This window comes from Desmodus rotundus, chromosome 3 (assembly GCF_022682495.2).
Source record: "Desmodus rotundus isolate HL8 chromosome 3, HLdesRot8A.1, whole genome shotgun sequence".
NCBI classification, from domain to species: Eukaryota; Metazoa; Chordata; class Mammalia; order Chiroptera; family Phyllostomidae; genus Desmodus; species Desmodus rotundus.
Window position 1 is genome coordinate 16,717,221 of NC_071389.1, and position 21,302 is coordinate 16,738,522.

At 51.0% G+C, this 21,302-nt stretch overlaps 1 protein-coding gene across 1 annotated transcript; it reads left to right on the forward strand.

Annotated features, from left to right (window-relative positions):
• The first annotated feature begins 5,513 nt into the window (after window positions 1-5,513).
• TMEM222 (transmembrane protein 222) lies at window positions 5,514-17,486 on the forward strand. The gene is made up of 6 exons (XM_024554128.3): window positions 5,514-5,699; window positions 12,101-12,185; window positions 13,393-13,424; window positions 15,205-15,301; window positions 15,387-15,517; window positions 16,444-17,486. The coding sequence occupies exons 1-6, from the start codon at window positions 5,566-5,568 to the stop codon at window positions 16,529-16,531; spliced, it is 567 nt and encodes a 188-aa protein (XP_024409896.3). The 5' UTR covers window positions 5,514-5,565; the 3' UTR covers window positions 16,532-17,486.
• Window positions 17,487-21,302: the final 3,816 nt, after the last annotated feature.

Genomic DNA, 21,302 nt, shown 5'->3' on the forward strand with positions numbered 1-21,302 from the left:
GTGTTTGCGCGGGCAGGTGGAGCCCCAGAGGCCTGCTGCCAGTCTTTGTGCTAGCAGCGTGCTGAAATGTGGTTGCAGAACTTACAGGGCAGTGAGAGAGCATCTAGCTCAGAGGGTCTAAGCTCTGACTACACCTCAGAATCACCCAGGATACTTTAAAAACTACCAATGGCCACCCAAAATTCTGTTTTAATTGGTCTGAGGTGGGGCTCGGGCATCCATCCCTTATTTTAAGCATCTGAGATTCACTCTAATTACCACCAGAGCTGAGAACGACTGCTCTAGCCCAATCCCCGCATTGTACAAATTGGGACAATGAGTTGCAAAGGGGCAGGAAAAAGGGATGGGCTGCTTAAGGACCCCAGTGATTAGAAGCAAACCCGGGTCTGGGTCCCTAATCTCTGATTCCTGGTCCAATTCTTGAACAATCATTTTCTTAATGTCATGATACTCTTTGAGCTCCTCCTATGTGTCTGGCATTGGCTTAATGAAATGCACGCAACACACTGGTCCCTGCCCTCCTGGAGCCTCCACAGTGTCTGGAAGAGGTGAAATAGCAAAGATGGGGGTTGTGCAAGATCCCTGCGTGTTGCATTTCCCTGGAAACTGTGAGTCCTTCCCCATACATCTGCCATCAAGTGTGCTGCTGTGTGCCAGGCTCTGTGTCTGGCAGGGGAAGCAGGCAGAGGCACTCTATTGTCTGGCCTCGTTCTGCTTCCTGCTCCCAAGGCATCTCTTTTTTACTTACAGAATATAGGTCCTGGCCTGGGGGACGAGGGTATAAGGGGGCTAAATGGTAATGGAAAAAAAAACAATAAAGATTAAAGTTTTAAAAAGGAAAGAAAATGGGCCCTGGCCAGGGGGCTCAGTTTGTTGGAGCATCATCCCATAAGGTCATGGGTTTGATTCCTGGTCAGGGCACGTGCCTAGGTTGCAGGTTCGATCCCCAGTTGGAGCATGTATGAGAGACAGCTGATTGATGTTTCTCTTTCCCTTCCTCTCTGAGATCAATGAACAAACATGTCCTCAGGTGAGGGTTAAAAAAAAAATAGGTCTTATGAGGCCATAGTTTGCACTTATGGTGATTTACAAAATCCCAGGATAGCCTCATCCACTCGTTAATGGCCATAAAATAGGTCACCAGCAAAGACAGCCCAGGTTTGAGGTTCAGAACCCCAACTCTGTCTCATACATGTTTAGACCTCAGGAAAGTTGCTGAACCTCTCTGAACCTCTCATTTTCTTTATTGGTAAAATGGGTGTGATGATACCGCACTAGGTATTTCACCACATTGTGAGGCTGCAAATCATGGTGAGACTATGCGCAGTGAAGTGCTGTTTGAGTGGTCAAGAGTCCGGCGACGATGGTGTGTGGTTTCACTGCTGTAATGGCTGACATCGAGTGTGTATTTTGGGCCAGGAGCTGTTCAGATGTAGCCTATCAAACCTTACTTGATGTGAATTATCATTTCCCATTTTAGAGGTGAGGAAACTGATGCCTTGACAGGTTCAGTTACTTTCCGAAGGTATGACAGCCACTGACAAAGGTTCAAACACTGGGCTTGCTGGCTGATTCGCAAGTTCACCTGTTGAACCATGGTTGCATACTGCCCACCTGGGAGTTGGAGACTCAGATTCTGGTCCTTGCTATGCTTCCTATAATCTTAAGTAAGTTTGTCCATTTGTAAAATGAAATGGAAAAGAAAATCGTAAACTCTGATGTCTAAAGGGTCAGAAGGTCTGTTTTCAGACGGTCCTCTCCTCACCATGGAAAGGTTTGAAGGCATCCTGAAATCTAGGGCTTCGTGGGCAGAATCCCAGTCTCCAGGAAACAGAGAAGGTAATGAATGGAACAGAAGCAGAAAGGCTGCAGAAGAGAGGACACTGCCCTCCCACACTGCCTGACGCCCAGCAGCTCTTCCAACCTGCAGCGGAGATTGCCCCTGGCTCAGCCTTGCTTCCCTGGGTTATTGATTGAGGTGATTCTCCCCTGAGCCTTAAAGGAGGCTACCTATGGTCAACAAGTAGCTCCAGTGACATTCCCTGAGCACTTCCTATCTGCCAGTTGCTGTGCGGAATACAGGAACCAATAGATCCAGTCAGTCCCCTTCTCAAGGAGTTCACAGTCTCTTGGGGGAGACAGATATGTAAACAGCTAATGCTAATGCAAGCACACATGAATATTCAATAGGTAGAAACAGCCTCCGTGCTCTGGGAGCAAAGAGGGAGCATTTGCCAGAAACCTTGCAAGTGGTGTAGGAGAGGAGGGGAAGGGCATTCTGCGGAAGGAACAGTGTGAGCAAAGACATGAGGCATGCAGTGCAGGTTTCTGTTCTCTGACGGGGCAGGCATCCCAGTGAGGTTAACGCCCAGCAAGTCCCAAGGGAGACAGAGATGAGCTGGAAAAGAAGGCTGGAGTTTGGGGCCAGGCTGTGGGGGCCTTGAATGCCAGAGTGAGGAGTGAAATGGCCTAAGAGAGGTAGAATGTGAGCCCTGGGAACTCGTACATGGGGCCAACTGAGGGGACTTCCACCAAGAGAGGATGCCCTGAGTTCACCCTTCAGACAAGCAACATCTTACCCTCCAAGCTTTCCCAGCTCAGCCTTCCTTCCCTCCCCCAGCCTGCCCTATAAGTGGATCCAGATGGTCATTCCTATTTTAGGTCGGGGTGTGTGTTGGGGGAGGGGTAGCTATGCGCCCTATCAATCCTTTCCTGAGTTCTCTGTTAGAGGAGCTTCTTCCAGGACCCTGCTGTGATCCTGAGCCTGGAAGGAAGCGTTAGCCTTTGATGGAGATTTCCCATCTGGCTGTGGGTGATAGGGGTGGCAGCAGCAGAGGAGGCAAGGGCACAAGCCAAGGAGGTTTTTAGAGTGGGTGAGAGAAACAAGGTGATGTGTATGTGTGAGAGGGCACCCTGTGGATGGTGTGATGAGGAGCAAGCCTGGGGTTGGGGCACCAGAGGAGTCAGAGAAGGAGCTGGCTCCTCCCTCCAGGTACCTGGCCTTCCTCATGTGCCTGCATCTGCTGCTGCCTAGGCCAAGGGTAGGATGGGGCAGGCTGTGGGGAAGGGAGCTAGGGCTTTCTGGTCAGACCCTACTCCTGAACATTGTGCCTATCAACCTCCATGGGCCCCTTTAAAAAGCTTGGAGCACCCAGTGGTAGCAGGTGATAAGCTAGGCTGCTGCCCTTAAGACTGTCTGTACCTGGCACATGACACCAAGCTCACAAATATTTGCCATTAATTCAATTTAGCAAATGTGTATTAAGCAAATGCTATGTTCTACACACTACTAGGCATTGGGGTTACAGAAGTGAACGGAGTTTCTGCCCTCAAGGGGTTTCCAGCTTAGTGGGGGAATCCAGAAGGACACAGCTACAAACGTGCTCTGAGGGAAAAGAACAGGTTGTTCCAAGGGAGATCTCCAGGGGCTCTCTTTTCTTTCTTTTTTAAAAAGATTTTACTTACTTAGTTTTAGAGAGGGGAAGGGAGGGAGGGAAACATCAATGTGTGGTTGCCTCTTGCACACCCCCGTGCTGGGAATCTGGCCCACAACCCGGGCATGTGCCCTGACTGGGAATCAAACTGGCGACCCTTTGGTTCACAGGCCAGCACTCAATCCACTGAGCCACACCAGCTGGGGCAGGGACTTTCTAATTTAGATTGGGTGACCAGGGAAGGGATCTCTGAGAAAGTGACATTCACTATGAAATGAATGCACGCTAGCCAGTTTAAGTGTTGGGGGTCGAGGGATTTCAGTCAGGAGAACAGTGTGCCACATTCCTGGATATGAAAGAGCATGGCACATAAGAGGAACTAAAAAAGGCCGGGGTAGCTTTAGTGCAGGGAACACATGAGGGCAGGGCCCAGATGCAGGCCCTGTGAACCATGGTAAGATGTTTATCTGGAGTGCAGTGGGAAGCCACCAAAGGTTGTCAGGTTAAGGGCAGTACTAGTGTTAGTACTGCCACATTTGTGGCAGGTCCTAAGAAAGACTTACGTGGTTTATGCATCCATACCTACAATAAGTGCTTAAAGGGCACCCATAAGCCCTGTGCTAGAATTGTGTGTTGACAGTGATGGTAAAGGAATGTCTAAGGCACAGACCTTCCTCAGAGCCTGTGATTCAGAAGAGATTAGATAGCTATAGTGATTGAATTGAGAAGTAATGTCATTTATTCATTCGACAAACACCGCACATCTAATCTATTCCAAACCCTATGCTAGATGCTGGTTGCTGCCCTTCAAGGATCACACACTACAAATGGGTCACAGGAGAGGCACAAACATACTCAACAAATTTTGAGTGGGTTAGAATCATTTTCAGTTGTGATATCTATGAGGCCTTTATAAAACATCCATTCAATCATTCAATAAACCAATAAACATCTAATGGGCATCCACTCTGCACTAGGAACTATGCTAGCTACTGAAATCAAGGACCTTGGAGTTCCATAACAGAGACAGACACACCCCTCAAAATGCATTAAAATATTAGGTGTTAGGACAGCAGCTTTTCTGCAGATCAGCGTTGAAGGAAGGTAATTCAATGAAAGACCTTCAAAAAAAGGCCTAACTCCCACCTTCCTAAGTAGACTTGTCCCTATCTCCCTCTGGCCTGGTTTTTAGTTGCTGTTTTCCTTCTTGTTCCCCCATTTCCCTTTGCCACCCCAGCATATTCTATTTTGTCCATCTCGGCATCCTTAAAAAAGCCTCCAAAAATCCAAGATTTGAGCCTAACTTTACACGATTGTGTGTGATCTCAGACAATTATGTAACTTCCCTGAGCCTCAGTTTTCCCATTTGTACAAGGAAGGGATCGGATCGCATCTAAAGCTTGTGATTTACTCCAGCCAAGGTGATAATCACAACCTGCACACTGTGCTCTCTTAAGCCCGTCCTTTGCACGGCTGCACGTATCCCTCCACCCCCACCCCGTGCCACCTGGCAAACATCAAGACTCAGCTCAAATATCTTCAGGCAAGTCTCCCCTACTTCAACACACACACCACACACAATATTTCAGTCTGTCCTTCGTGCTACCACTGCCTCGTAAGAGATCACAGACTGAAAAGGACAAGGGAGACAGACTTGGGTTTGAGTCGTGGGCACTCACCACCCCTTGATCCTCAATTGCTCACTTGTTACCTGGAGGAAATACGTAAATTCACATGTCTAATCAATTTATGGCGATTAGAAACTGTGTCAAGTGCTTGGCACCGAAGAAGTGCTCGATAAATAGCGACTGTATCACACCTTTTAGGACCGAGACCTTCGCTTAATGAATTAGAGTTCTTGGTGGGTCTCCCGCGTCACACTGCGCGCTACCTGAGGGCATCCCTTTCACAGCTGTACTGTGTAGGCGCAAACCCGCGGGGCTGGAGAGAACCGGGGGAATGGGGAGAAAGGAGAGATAGGCAGCCCGGGCCCAGACCGACGCGACTCCAATTCCCGGGGGGAAGGCCAAACCGTGCGGACCCCACCTCCGGAAGTGACGCCACCGAGAGCGGGGCGGAAGCGGAAGGGATTTCGCTGCTCCTGTTGCCGCCGCCGGCACCCCCGCCCGGAATGGCGGAAGTGGAGGTGCCGACGGCGGCCGAGACGGACAAGAAGCAATTTAGTGGCTCCGGCGGCGGCGCCATGGACGTGGAGCGGAGCCGCTTCCCCTACTGCGTGGTGTGGACGCCCATCCCGGTGCTTACGTGAGTTTCCTCTGGTATCCGCCTGGGGACGGGGAGAGCCTGGGCCCGCGGGGCGTCCATGGGGCGCCCCCGGGCCACCCTCCGGCCCCGATCCACAGCAACCCCTTCCTTTGGGTTCGGCCCTCAGATCTTGCCCCGCGCATTGCCAGTTTCTGCTGATGATGGGACACGCTCCCTCCGCTCATTGCACCGGTCTAGTCAGGGAGAAAGACAGTTGTAGACCGGCGACAAAGGGTCTGTGACTAGGAAGTTTGTACAGAAGAAGGGTCCCTAATACGGTCTGAGAAGATATCTTCATTCACTCAGGTTTTTTTCATTCATTGAGCAAATGCTTTCTGATCACTTCCTATACGCAAGACAAATCCTGCTGGGCCTGGAAGAATTTGGTTGAGACCATACGGGTTCCTGGGATGTTAACATTGTTAGGACCCCCAGAGATTTGGGTGTCCAACCCTTTGTCTTACAGGTGAGACTGGAGATTACACACCATCTCAGTTTAGGTCCCAGGGTGCTTGCCTCTCAAACAAAGGTTATTTCTATAGCATTAGCCTTTGTCAGGAGAGAAAGGAGGTATTGCTGCCGCCGTTTAGCGAGGAGCTCCTAGTTGTGGAGAGCTGGTTTGCCCTCCTGCTTCGGTCTTGACAGCTGATAATAACCACTCCTCACAGTGCTGGACAGTTGGCCAAGCTCTTTCACACCCATTTTGTCTGAATTTCACAGCTACTTTCACTTGATATTAGCCAAGAGGCTGAGAATTGATTCACAGCCACTTTCTAAGATACAAATTATCTTCTTAGATGATGAAGCCGAGTGTCTGGAGTCGTTTGATATCCTGATCAGGGACACGTGCCACTAAGCAGAGGCGACCCAAACTCAGGCTTCTGACTCCATAACTTTCTGTCTTGGACCACGTCCTGTCCTCTCTCACCTGATGGGATAGTTTTGTTTCTTCTATCAAGAACAGCCAACTGGGGTGGAGAAGGGATCATTTTGGCCTTATCTGTTGCTGATCCTAAAATGACCTTCATTTTTGTCTTATGTAAAAATACTTTAGTTTTGCGTTTTCAAATGCTTATGCATTTGTTTAGAACATCTAAGTCTGAGTTCTTTAAAAATAAAATATATATGAAAATGTGGCCCTGGCCAGGTGGCTCAGTTGTTTGGAGCATCGTCCTGTACACCAAAATGTTGCAGGTTCAATCCCTGGTCAGGGCACATGCTTAGGTTACAGGTTCGATCCCCAACTGAGATGCAAAAGGGAGGCAACCCATCAGTGTTTCTCTCTCTCTCTCTCTCTCTCTCTCTCTCTCTCTCAAATCAATAAACATATTCTCAGGTGAGCATTTAAAAAAGAAAGTGTTCATTAATTCATTTAATGTTCCTTAGAGTAGTTCTAGGTGATAAGAATATACGGTGGTGAATACAGCGTATATGGTTCTTGCTGTCATGGAGTTTAAATCATGGTGAAAGGAGGTAGTAAACAAGTAAGCTAGTAGCTTCTGATAGTGATTAGTGCTATGAAGAAAATGAAATGTTAATGGAAGAATGAATAAGTGGGGGGGATAGTCAGGGAATATATCGCTTTTGCTAACACCTGTCTTGTTATCCTAAGATCTCTTTGGTTTTTCTCTGTTCTCAAAAACACGTTTGTGGAGTCCTCTGCTATTTAGAGAGCTAGTAGCAACATGAGCTGGAGGCACCGTGATCGGCAGTCTTCTGGGCCAGAAGCAGCTCCCACCCCATTTCTGTTTAGATCTGTTCACAGTGCTCATAAGACCAAGATGCATAAACCGGAGCGCCCCGTCAAAGGGCTCGTGTTTCCACAGAAAGACTCACCCTCCAGCAGTAGGGAGAGAGAGAGAGATGGGTGAACTACGTCCTAGTGCATTGGGATGACTGCTGACCTAGGGCGCAGAACGAGGAGGAGATGTGGCACCAGGACCTGTCATCTGTCTTAGGGTGGGGGATCGGAGGGGAGGCAGCTGAATCCAAAGACCTGTCCACCCCCTCAGAGGTGTCGACAATTCTGCATGAAAAGACAGATAATAGCTATGACTAATAAAAACGGCTAACACTGGATACTTCTGTTCTGGGCCAGACATATTCACTATCTTACTCAGTCCTTACATCAACCCAATGAAAATAGATCCTGTGTTCTCCATGTTATAGATGAGGAAATAAAGGCTTAGAAGCCAGCATGAGGCTTTTTCCACTGAGGCAGTCTACCTTCCCAGATAGAAGTTCCAGACTTAGTAACTCATTCATTCATTCATTCATTCACTCAATATGTAGTTGTTGAGGGCCTACATGTACTAGGTCTACGTAGAAAGCAGCTGTGGAGCTTGCCTTCGTGAAGCTTCCAGACTGATGAATAACTTGAGCGTTTGTTCTTTGGGCCTTCCTTGGGCACAGGGCTCTGCTGTCGGCCCAGCCTTCACTCTTAATTTCCATCACCAGCTGCCAGCACAGCTGTGGTACATGGGGTACTGGTCCCAGATCTCCCCAACTAGATGAAAGGAGTTGGGGGGCAAAGGGGTCCTGAGATTAGAGTCTAGGAAGCCAGAGAAAATATTAATGCTTTCCCATAATTCTGAGTGTCCATCCTTTGGCCACTATGGGTCTTCAGCAACTTATGCTCTGCCAGTTCAGCCAATCAGATAGCATGTATTTATTTATTGAACACGTCATGATAACAACATTGAGCAACTACCAAGTGTAAGGAAGTATGGTAAGCACTTTGCATATCCTACGTAATCCTCATGGTAGCCCCTCTGCCCACTGAGGTAATTATCATTACTGTCCCCCTCTCACTGACAGAGATGGGAATGAGAACTCGCTCAAAACAAAGTCAGAACTCTACCCAGATCTGACTTCAGAGCCTGACTCTACTCTTAAATGTGGGACATTCACTCATTCATAACTTAGTCAGTGAATACTTAGCTCCAGCTATATATTAGGCATTGACTTTGGGGACTACTCTGATAAATAAGAGGAAATCCTACTCTCTTGCAGTTTATGTACCAATGGGAAGAGAGAGCCAGTAACCATGTAAGTAAAGATCATTTCAGAAAGTAGTAGATACTGTAGAGAAATTGAAGCCGAGCCATGGGCGTTAGGGTGCCTGCGGCTGCGTGTGACTACTCTAGGCATGATCAGGGAAGACCGCTGAAGTGCCAGTCAAGCTGAGGCCTCAACAATAAGAAACAGCCAAGCACCCTGAAGCTCTGGCAGAAAAGTGTTCACGGCAGAGACAAATGCAGAATAAGCGTTGGTGTACTTGAGGAACCAGAGGCAGGCAGTGCAGCTAGAGAGAGGCACGAGAGGATCAGCAGGGCCAAACTGCCGAAAGGGGCTTGAAGTGTAAGTGTGGCAGGAAGCCATCCATGGGTGTTAAGCAAAGGAATGATGGAATCTGAATTTACCTTCTCAAAAAGCCACTCCGGCCCCATCCTCTCAGGTGCTCAGGCTGCAGACCTGGAAGACCTGTATGCTCTAGAGAGTCCGAAAACTGTCCAGTGTTTCTTTAAAGATCTTTGATTCCATCAGCTTCTGACCACCACCAACAGTACTGTGGGCGAGGTCACCGTCTTCTCCTGCCAGTGTTCCAGAATAACCTCTGAACTGGCCGCTGTCCTTCCCTCCACTTCTGACCCGCTCCCACTGTGCAGACTCACGGCGCGCTTCGCTGCTAGAGTTTCGCTTTCTGCCTGTAGACATCCTGGTCTTGCACAGGAGGGTGGAAAGTCACCTCATCTGTGAGGTCTTACTGCCTGCCTCAGCCTCACGTAATCATCTGCATCTGCCTTGGCTTTGCTGCCTCCTCCCTCGCACGGTGCAGCCTTGAGACGAGCACTTGGGATCAGTCTCTCCTGCACCTAGGCCCTTAGGGCCATGGTTCTCAGACTACAGACAGAACGCGGGATTCCTTTGTGTTTTCCATATGGGGATCTATCTGAGATTTGGTTTTTTTAAATGCCCATCGCTTTTTTTTGTTTTTTTGAAGATTTTATTTATTTATTTATTTTTAGAGGGGAAAGGAGGGAGAGAGGAAAACATCAATGTGTGGTTGCCTCTCGCACGCCCCCTACAGGGAACCCGGCCTGCAACCCAGGCCTGTGCCCTGACTGGGAATCGACCAGTGACCCTTTGGCATGCAGGCCAGCCTCAGTCCACTGAGCCACACCAGCCAGAACAAAATGCCCATCGCTTTTAAGAATTTGAACTTTTAGTTCCTAATCTCTACCCTTGCACATACAGTTTCATCATTTCCTCGGGAAAGCCTTCCCTGAACTACCCCCACCCACAGATTGGTTTAAATGCCTCCCCTACCTTTTTAAAAAACATTTTATTGAGATATAACATATACCATACAATGTATAAATCTTAAGTATAGAGCTCAGTGAGTTTTTACATATGTATACGTATGTCATCTAGGTCAATATAGAGAACATTTGAAATACCCACGGGGCTTGCTTATGCCAGTCAGTTTTACCACGGAGATTTCCCCTCTTTTGCCTTCTAGCACTGTGGATTACTTCGGACTGTTTCTGAACTTCATGTAAACAGAATAGTATGTATTGGGTTGACCAAAAAGTCTGTATGGTTTTTTCTATCAAATTAAAGACACATTTTTCATTTTCACCAATAACTTTATTGGTTTGGATATTTGAGTATGTTGGCTATTTCCCACATGGTAGAATGTTGATTGTTCTCAATTAATGTCTCAATTTGATCGCTGTCGACTTCAACTGGTCTACCTGACCTTGGAGCTTTGTCCAACGAGAAATCTCCAGCACAAAACTTCGTAAACCAGCCCTGGCTGGTGTGGCTCAGTGGATTGAGTGCCGGCCTGCGAACCAAAGGGTCACCAGTTTGATTCCCAGTCAGGGCACATGCCTGGGCTGCAGGTCAGGTCCCCAGTAGGGGGCGCTCGAGAGACTACCACACTTTGATGTTTCCCTCTCTCTCCCTCCCTTCCCCTCTCTCCAAAAATAAATAAATTTTTAAAAACTTCATAAACCACTTTTGACACATTCGATCAGTCGTAGAGCCTTCTCCATACATTGCACAGATCTTTTTTTGCATTTTTACCTTTCTGGAAATAATAAAGCATAATATGCCGAAAATATTGTGTATTTCTTTCATCTTCAATATTAAAATGGCTACACAAAAATTCACCAATTTTGGTAAGCTTTTTTATACACACTGATATGACAGCTGTTATGATACAGTCTAACAAAATTGTTTTGAATGAAGTTAAAGACAACTAAATGCTGTTAGAGCCAGCTTAAGGGGAAAAAACGAATGAACTTTGTGGCCAACCCATGTGTACCTTTGCATAAGGTTTCTTTTACTCTGTCTTATGTCTGTGAGACTATGTGTTGTGTGTGGCAGAAATCTGTTCTTTTTCATTGTTACCTACTATTGCATTACATGGCTGTAACCCAATTTACCTACTCATTTTACTGTTGTTAGACATTGGGATTTTTTCATTATTTTTTTAAATCAGCTTTATTGAGATATAATTGACAAATAATAAAATGCATGTACAGGGTCCGGCAGAAGTAACGCCTGCTTGAGTGTGGTTGGTAGGGCAAAAACATGGCTGTAATAATTTATAGTTTTAATTTGGACATTTCACCTAAAAGGTCATCTGGTGTGCTTGAGTGTGATATTGTTACGTTGCAGAATTACGTGCTTATGGTTTTGTAATAAAAGATTTTGTAATTAAAAAGGGGTGTTATTTGTGCTGGACCCTGCATTTTAAGTGTGAAGTGTAATGAGTTTTGACAGATGTCGCTTCCTGCTTCTGCTCTTGTCCATACTGGTGCTGTGAACATTCTTGCCCAGGGCTTTGGTGGCCGCGCGCATTCGTTTCTGTTGGGCGTAGACACCGAAGTGGCACTGCTGAGGCACACAGTGTTGTGCTTGCCGGGGTTTCAGAAGTAATAGAAACAGTTCATACGGTCACTATCAGTGATTGAGAGTGCCAGTTTTGTTTTTAAGATTTTATTTATTTTTTAGAGAGAGGGGAAGGGAAGGAGAGAGGGAGAGAAACATCGATCTCATGCACCCGCAACTGAGGATCAGGCCCACAACCCAGGCATGTGCCCTGACTGGGAATCGAACCCTCAACCTTTCCATTTGCAGGCTGATGCTCAACCCACTGAGCCACACCAGCCAGGGCCTCACCCACTCAGTGTTATTGCCCTTTTAGTTATATTCTGTGTGGGTAGGTGGTATTCTACTGTGCTGTGCATTTGTACTTGTCCCTCTCCTTGTTGTCCCCAGCCCCGTAGCCACCCTGTTGGCACTCATCACACAGTGTCACAGTCACACGCTGTCACACTAGATGGAGTGTCCCTAGGCTCAGCTTCTTCCCTGTCCTTTTTTTCTCACAGGTGGTTTTTCCCCATCATTGGCCACATGGGCATCTGCACATCCACAGGAGTCATTCGGGACTTTGCTGGCCCCTACTTTGTCTCGGTGAGTCCCCATCCCTCCCCACTCGGGAGGGTTCGAAGGCTTAGGTGGAAAGTTGGCCTGTCTTGCCTGCAGGCAGCTTCCTGTCTCTCCAAGACCCAAAAGAATGCAGATAGCACGCAGCCCTGGCCCCTGCTCCTCACCAGTGTTTGACCCCTTTACCCCTTCTCTTGCCTCCAGGACAGGCCAGGAGGGCAGTGTGGCCAGAAGGTTTCTTAAGTAACTGACCCAGCCCTTTCCCCACCCCTTGGGTTCCTGAGACATGGGTAGGGGTTAGAGGCAAGAGTGGAGAGTCAGACCATCAGGAAGCACATCTCTGGACCTTCAGAAGGTGGGAGTCACAAGGTGGGGGCACAGGGGAGGCTGACACGGTTCCAGGGGGGTGGCCATGGAAAAGAGGGGTTGGGCCTTCTACAACGAGTCAGCTGTGTTCTTTTGGGGGGTTGTGCCTAAGATGGGTGCTGTGGGCGTGTTCCAGGTGTGCAGGCAGCATCCTGCCTATTTTGAGGGTGCAGTTTCATCAGAGGCTGAAATGGAAGGGTGGGGTGGCACTAACCTGTTCATCTTAGCAGTAGTTACGGTCATCTTCACACAGCAAAGGGCTTTCACATCCATCGCTTTCACTGTCACACACTTTTATGATGATTCATCTTTGACCAGCTGCCCGCAGATTCTGAACCCAGAATCTGTCCCTGCGTATCTCCCGCACACCTTACGCGGCATGTCTAGGACGTAGCTGAAATGCCCCCCCCGCGGAAGGGTGCGCCAGCCCTGGCCCCTCACCGTCCGGCTCTGCATGCAGTCTGACAGGCACAGGCGGAGAAGGGCTCTCTGTGGGCACCGCTGTCGGGTCGGGAGGTCAGAGGGCGCCCTCCTTCATCCCTGTGATCAAAGATTGGAGATTGACCAGAGAACTCGGAGGAAATGAGACTCAGGGAGAATGGGAGAATTACTGGTAGCCACACCATGGGGCTGGCACCCCGAGTCTTTGGTCTTGGCACACAGCGCTCTTGCACCGCTGCCGTGCTGCCTTCTCCCCACAGATGAGTTGCTGCTGACACTTCGCACACCGAGCCAGCCCTGGAGCGGGTCTGGGCCCTACTTCCGCCCGCCCAACATACTAAGTCCCTGCACTTCCACCACCAACCCAGGTCTGTCTTCCCGGCTGGATGCATGTTCCCCACTGACCTCTGCTCTTGTCCCTCAACAGGAAGACAACATGGCCTTTGGGAAGCCTGCCAAGTAAGTGATGAACACCCATGTGATTGGCCCTAGGGCCAGGTTCCTCCTGGCTGGGCCCTTTGTCCACAGGCCAGCAAGGCCTTGCCTCAGCTCGGCAGGGCCGTGTTCCCTGCTCCGTTGGAAGGGTGAGGAAAGGGAAGAGACTTGGTCAAGATCACACAGAGCTGAGACTCACACCCAGGTCTGTCTCGCTCCAAAACCTGGACTCTTTCTCCTGCCCTTCAAGGAGCCAACACACCCTTTAAGGTGTAAGGGGGGTGTTGTTTGAAACTCCCTTGGAAGGCCGTGGTTGGAAGGAGTAAGAGCAGCGCAAGCCCTCTGGGAACTGTTGCGAATTTGCTTGGATTTTTGGACTTAATTTTTTCTCTCTTGGGAGGCCCACCTCAAATGTGGTTCAGAACACAGTGCCTCCGTCACCCGCGCGCTCACAGCAGCGCCGGGCGCCCTTTCACAGAAGCCACGTCCAGGGGGGGCCAGGGCCCGAGGAGTTGGTGTCCCACACAGCAGAGGCAGCCTTCTGGCTTCCTCCGTTTGAGGGCAGTCCCCGCCCAGGCCATGTTGATTTCTCATTGGTCTCTTGTCTCTCGGCCAACGATTTTCAACCTTTTTCATCTCGTGGCACACAGAAACTAATTATTAAAATTCTGTGGCACACCAAAATATATGTTTTTTGCCAGTCTGATCAAAAAATAGGTCTATTTTTTACTCATTCACACTGGTTGGCTATTGTGTTGGCTGTTGTCTTTTTTTTTTTTTAATTTATTTTTAGAGAGGGGAAGGGAGGGAGAAAGAGTGGGAGAGAAACATCAATGTGTGGTTGCCGCTCACACCCGTAACTGGGGACCTGGCCCACAACCCAGGCATGTGCCCTGACTGGGAATCAAACCAGCGACTTTTCAGTTCGCAGGTCGCAGTAGTCAAGTATTACATGTTTTAAAAATTCTCGCGGCTATTCCTGGCTGTTGTGGCTCAGTTGGAGCATTGGCCCACAACCAAAAGGTCTTGGGTTCAGTTCCCAGTCGAGGCACAGACCTAGTCTGGGGATTTGATCCCTGGTCCAGGTGTTTATAGGAGGCAGCCGATCGATGTTTCTCTCTCTCCCTTCCTCTAAAAGCAATGAGAAAAGCGTCCTTGGATGAAGCTAAAAAAATCCTTGCAGCTGGTGTTCCTGCGGCAGCACACCAGCTGAAAATCTCTTCTCCAGGCTCCTGTACCAAGCATTCTCTTTGGGGTCTCAGCTAGCTTGAGGTTCATGAGCTTTAGTTTCACCAGCTACTCTCCCACTCACCCTAGTACCCCATGTGGAGAGCTGGGGGGAGTGCTTTTTGATATATAAACTCCTCAGGCAGACATTCAAGGCCCCTGCAATACGGCTCCACCTGTATCTCCAGCCTCACCTTCCAACATGCCATCACCCTGCTCCCCTCCGATTGCTGGCACACACTGCACTTCTGTGCCTCTTCCTCCGTTCAAACTGTTCCCTCTGCCTAGAATGGCTGTTCCCTGTTCTGCGCCTGGCTAACCCCTCTTCCTTCAAACTGGGCTCCGTGTCACCCGAGAAAGCCTCTCATACCCTCAACTGAGTTAGTTCATGTCCTCCCCAGGATCCACATGGCATTGGGCATCTCACACTGTTACATGGACCTGGACGTGGCTTTTCCTTTCCTGGACCTGGCCCACCCCTGCAGTTTCAGCAACCAGCTCAGGGCCCTGCACAGAGTGGGCATTAGGGAACATTGGTGGAGCTGAGCTAGTGCCCAGAACCCCCCTCTCCCCTCAGGTACTGGAAGTTGGACCCTGCTCGGGTTTACGCTAGCGGGCCCAATGCATGGGACACAGCAGTGCATGACGCCTCTGAGGAATACAAGCACCGCATGGTAGGTGAGCTGCACCTGAAAATGAGAACCGGGGTGGGGGGTTCCCTCATAGCCCAGCCTGACCCCATCCTTCCTGCATCTCCAGCACAATCTCTGCTGTGACAACTGCCACTCACACGTGGCATTGGCCCTGAACCTGATGCGCTACAACAACAGCACCAGCTGGAACATGGTGACTCTCTGCTTCTTCTGTCTGCTGTATGGGAAGTATGTCAGGTGAGCCACGCACCGGCCGCCCTCCCAGGGCTGCTCTCCCAAGCGTACCTGCAGGGCCACTTCTGGAGTCCTTCAGCCGGCAGGGACAAAGCAGACGCTGGTTGGAGCTCTGAAGGTTCCAGAAACTAGCTGAGTTTTTGGTGGAGAGGAAGGTGGCAGTGCTGAAGTTCAGCTTCACCTGAGTCCCAAGCTCACCTCTGCCACTTGCTCACTGTGAGATCTTAGGTGATTGCCTTGGCCTCTCAGCTGCAGCTGGTCTTGGTAAGATAGTGGCAGTGATTCTGGCCCCTTGGGGAGGCTTTGCTGCACAGAGCCCTGTGCTCGAGTCGAGGGAACTAAGAGACCCTCACACACTCCCTTCCCAGCATCCATCACCTGAGGAAGGGTTCTGGCAGGTGGGCCCCAGTGGTGGCCCGGAAGGACCTGGGAAGCCACAGCCTCATGATCTGTGAAGTCACAGGCATTAGTCCCAATTTACAGGTAAAGGCAGCCCAGAGAGGTTGAGTGACTTGCCCGCCTGGGAGCCAGCATGCACCTGGGCAGCCAGGCCACCTCTCCAAGCTTTCCTCTAGTGGCCCTCATCAGTTAAGACCTTCTGAAAAGGAGACTCTCAGGGGTCTTTTTGTAACCAGAGGCTTTTAGAGGCCCCCCGAGGAGACTGTAACTGGCCACACGGAAGCTGAGGCGGAGCTGGTGCTGTGCCCTGAGCCCTGACTCCCGCCACAGCACTGTGCTAACTCTTGCTGACTCCACCCCTCCCAGGAGGCCCCATGATGAGGGCTGCCAGCCCAGTCCCTTGGTTGACCAAGTTAGGGGGTGAGGGTTCCAGGAGCTTCCTCAGGGGCAGCAACCTGTTCTGGGTTTGGACGGATGGGGCTCTGGGGGACACCCCCACTCACCAGGCTCCCCTCTCCTCTCTCTGTCAGCGTTGGAGCCTTCGTGAAGACCTGGCTACCCTTCGTCCTCCTCCTGGGCATCATCTTAACCACCAGCCTGGTCTTTAACCTGCGGTGATGGCTGCCTCATGGCCCTGGACCCACCACCCTTTTTGGTTCCTGATCCCTTCTCACCCCAAAAGGCAGGGATAGGCCTGCTGCTGGTTTTAACCCAGGAGTCTGGGCTTGGTGGGATGGAATAGGGCTGAGGATGAGCTGGGGGTGGGGTTGTGTATTTGCATGTTGTGTCTCACTGGTCACTCGGAAGTTCCCTGTCCCCTCCTTCCCAGGCCTGTGACCCCTGTGCTTGAGGACCCTCTTTGTTCATCTGTTGGAAAGGCCCTAGCCTCACTCTGTAGAGCTGCTCCTGCACTGCCTGCCTCGGCTCAGCGCCTGCCGGGGGAGGGGAGGACTTGCGGACCCATCAGATGGGCTAGAACTGCATTTGGAGCCTGCCCTCCTGTCCGGGCTGTGGTCCTGGAGCCGGTGGGCTGGGCTAGGGAGTCTCTACAAGTTAAGCTGCCCTAGAGCCCTCGCCACTGGCCTTTAGAACTGTCCAGTAGGCTGGATGAGTCCCCTTTCGCCAGAAGCTGCACTAGCGATAGTCTGTGCCCCGCCCACGGGTCCTCCAGACCGCACAGCCCCGTCTTCCATGCTCACAGGACATTCGCATACTTGGACCTGTCTCCCCCTGCAGTTTGGGGCCTGAGCTCGCCCAGCCAGGCTGGAGAGATGACAGTGGTATGTCCAGAGTGACACCCTGTAGATCAGAGAGTGGTAGAGACAAAGCCTGGCCCTGGCCCCAGCCCCAGGTGTGGGCCTCACACTGGTGACGGCACCCCTCGGGCCCAGGATGTGGGGGCCATTGGAACAGCCAGTGCCATCGGGGAACTGAAGGGGAACCGTTTCCTCCCACCTGCCTTGGCTCCCTCTTCTCTTCACGTTGTGGGAAGGGGTTTTGTCTCCTCACCCCTGCCCCATGGGCTCCTATGTGTGGGGTTCCCTGAACAGGACAATAAAGAGTTTTAATTCCAGACGGTGTCCTTGTTTTGTCTCTTCAGCAGCCCCTTTACCTCTTTAACTTGTATCTCCTTAGTGCCCTTGGGTACCTCTGCCCTTGGTCTGGTCAAGTCCCCATCCAGTGGCTGGCGTACAGGGAAGGAGCATCCTTCCGGCATATCCTGCCCTGGGCCCAGGCTCTGGAATTTGCCACCATTCTTTACCCACCATCCCAAAGCTTTCTGTTCAAGGCAAATGAATATTGAAATCCCTCCCATGCGCCTTGTTGGGAGGAACTTGGCAGGAGGATTGGGAGTTGGGGCTGAGCAGACCACAGCCCAAGGGTCTAGAGCAGGGGAGGGCTGAGAGCCCGAGCCCCGCCCCTGCCCTGTGTGTCAGTCACAGCGCCAGGTTCCTTTCCCCGCCCCCCAGTGACCCCGCCCCTTTCCTGGCCCACAGTGCCTCCGCTTCTCTGGGGCCTCAGGGCCCGCAAGCTCCTCTCCGCGCTTCAGCCGCTCTCACTTCTGGTCCTGTGCCTTCCGCCTGTTAAAGTCATGGCCTTTCTTCCCAAAGCCCAGCTTAAAAGGCGCTTCCTCGGTGGAGTCTTTTCTAATTTTGCCCTATGCCATGTGTCACTTAGTTGAACCAGTAAAGGATTTGGTCTCTGAATCTTGAGGGCCCGCTATGTTCATCCTGAGCTGACCTTGAGGACAGACATCTCTAGCCCCTGGTCGGAGCCCTGGGTCAGCTCGTCCCAGACCCTGCAGTACTAGGGTGTCCAAGCCTGAAGTTTCTCCAGGGCAAGTTTCCCCTCCCCACTTCATAAAAATTTCTTCAAAAATTTTTTTTTGCATATTGGTGTCCATCTGAGATTTGGTTGGTGGGGGGCAGGTATGAGTTCCAGTACAAAGGATGACCACAGCAAAATAGAAAAAAAGGGTGTGTTTTTTTTTTTGGTTTAGGAATTTAATATATATATATACATTTTAATCCTTGCCCAAAGATACATTCATTGATTTTAGAGAGAGGAAAAGGGGAGACAGGGAGAAGCATTGAGAGGACCATCAATCAGTTGCCTCCTGCACGTGCCCCAGCTGGGGACCGAACCTGCAACACAGGCGTGTGCCCTGACGGGATCGATTGATCCTGCCACCTTTCGGTGCATGGGATGACACTCCAACCAACCAAGCCACACTGGCCTGAGCTAGAAAAAAGTTGTCGGGGCTGCCTCCACCCAGCAGGGTTTTCAGTTAGCCTTGCAGAGGCTGGGCATGGACAGGTCCCATGAAAACCACCTGACAGTTACTGAGTGCTTACTGTGTGCCTGGCCTCGTCACAAAGTGTTAGCTCATCTACCCTCACCACAGCCCTGTGAGGCACGTGTGTCGTTCCCGTTCTACAATGAAATAAGTGCAGAGAAGCAACTGACTTGCTTAGGTCACGGAAGCAGGAAAAGCAGAACCAGGTCGCAGAGGTAGAAGCAGCTCGGCTCTGGAGCCCCCACTTGGAACTGTCTGTGAGATGGCCTCACAGGAGCACACCGAGGGAGAGGGGAGAGAGGCTGTTTCTCCAAAGGACTGGGGCGCTGCGACCAAGAGAACGGATGTCTGAGACCAGAGAAAGGGAACACTCCTGACAACAGTCCTATGCGACGGCTGCTGTTGCTGTCCCTGTTCTAAGGGCGAGAGTGAGGCTCCCAGAGATCATCACTGATCCAAGGCCGTGAAGGACCATGTGGCCCTCTGGGAAATTTTAACCCAGATCTGGGGCTTCTTGGCCATTTAAAGCTGCCTAGAGACTAGCCATAGTGCAGAGATATTGAGCCCCTCCCCCCCAGAGGGTGGTGGCCACATCCTGCAATGGAGGATTAGGGAGCACAGATGGCCAGGGTTGCTGAAGCGACAGGGAGCAGAGTCTAGTAGGACTCTAAGGACAGTTGGAGACAGGTGGGGTCCTGAGTTGGGCCAAGGGGTTGGGCAGACCAAAAGGAGGGGGGCCGTGGGGAGACGACGAGACTTCTGTCAGTGGAAGAGTCTGGGGAGGCCGGGCTGATGTGGAGCAGATTTGTTAAAGGGCCACAGGGTTACCAAGGTTGTCAGCTGGCACCTTCCAAAGCTGAGGTATGACAAAGTGGGGTGTTGACAGGGCCGTCTAATAGCTGTGCAATTAAGGGCCGGTGGGGCTGGGTGTGGAAGCCAGGAGACAGGGAGGAGGAGGTTTCCAGAAAAGACTAGGCAGGGACTGGGACCTGGGCTCCGGGAGGGAGAGGAGATGGGGGACGGATGGGGAAGCGCCAGGCTGGAGGGAAGGGAGGGAAGTCTGGTGACTGGCAGGAAGCTGCAGGAGACCTGGGGGGCAGGACATGGGGCTGTTCATAGAAGTGGAAATAAGAGGTTTCATCTGGGGAGGGGACAGAGTCCAGGTTGAGTTGACAGGAGAGTTGGACAGAAGTACCAGCATCACAGAGAGTCAGAGCTGAAGACAGGAGGTCAGAGAGAGGAAGGAAATTCAGAAGCTGGAAGAGTAAAGAACGAAGTTGAAGTTTGGTGCCTTCGAGGGGTGAGGGCTGCTGAGAGGTGGGGGCTAGGGAAACACCCTTGGTTGGAGCCAGGATCAGGATGGGAAGGGGTGAGGATGTTGTTGGCCACCCTCCTTCCATTTTGGGAGACGTGATGGAGGAAGCAGGCATCACCGTAACCCCGCCATTGGCAGACACTCAAAGGTTGCTTCTACAAATGCACGTGTATATTTATGAAGGACCGGCAGGAATCTCATTGAATTGTAGTGAAAACCACCTGAGGGGGGATTATTGCCGCCATTTAACAGATGAGTACAAAGAGACTCACAAAATAAGATTGACTTGCAAAAAAATAAGTGGGGAAGGCTGGGCCATGCTCTGGGGTAGAGGAGGGGCCCGCCAGTGCTCAGAGTGATGGTAACATTACTAAGCCAGTTCTGATGAAGGGAGGAGTGGGGTGTCATTTACAGTCATTTCCTTGCCCCACCTCCTCTCTTGGGAGTCTGGGAGGTACCCTCTGATCTTTAACCCATACCAGGACGGGGGACACAGCAGGGCAGGCGGAGTGGAATGGAGCAGACTAGTCTCAAAGCATGGTCCCAAAGTAAATGCCCAAAAGTCTAGGGCCCGAAGCCATTCTCAGAGTGGGGCAGAATCTGGAAGCAGAATGGGGCGCTCAGAGGGGCTTCCCGGAGACAGAGGGTGTGGGAGCCTCACTATGGCCCTGGAGGTGCCCGGGCCTCCTCAAACAGACGGGGCCCAGCAGGGCAGACGCAGCAGCTGTGCTGTGGCCAGCACTTCCCAGGAGGCATATGTGGACATGGAGGGGCAGTGGTTGTCAAAAGGGACTCTGTTGGAGAGGGGACACCTGGTACCCACTATATACCAGCTTGTGCCAGGCACTTTTATTTCCCTTCTAATAGGCTCTCCACACTCTGCTGCCTACAGTTTGCACTGGAGGAAACCGCAGCTCAGAATGGTTAAGAGACCTGCCCAGAGTCACACAGCGGCAGAGCAGAAACTCTGCTTAGGACGATTCTTCCATTAGCCTGGTTCTTAGAAAGGTTTCTAACTTTGCTGTCAAAGCAAGTTCCTCTCAGCTCCTCAGTGGGCAGGGCGGGGCTGTTACCCATTCTGCAGAAGGGGCAGGCAAGGCCCAGAGGGGTGACAGGCATCACACAGCAAGTCTCAGTGGAGCTGGGGCCCAGTCCCAGGCACCCCCCGCCCAGCAAATCAGCTCTGGGTTTTCTGAAAGCAGAGGCTAGGGCACACCCCTGGGGAACAAAAATCCAGGCCCGGTTTTGCATCAGGCCCTCCTGAGAAGGTGTTTCTT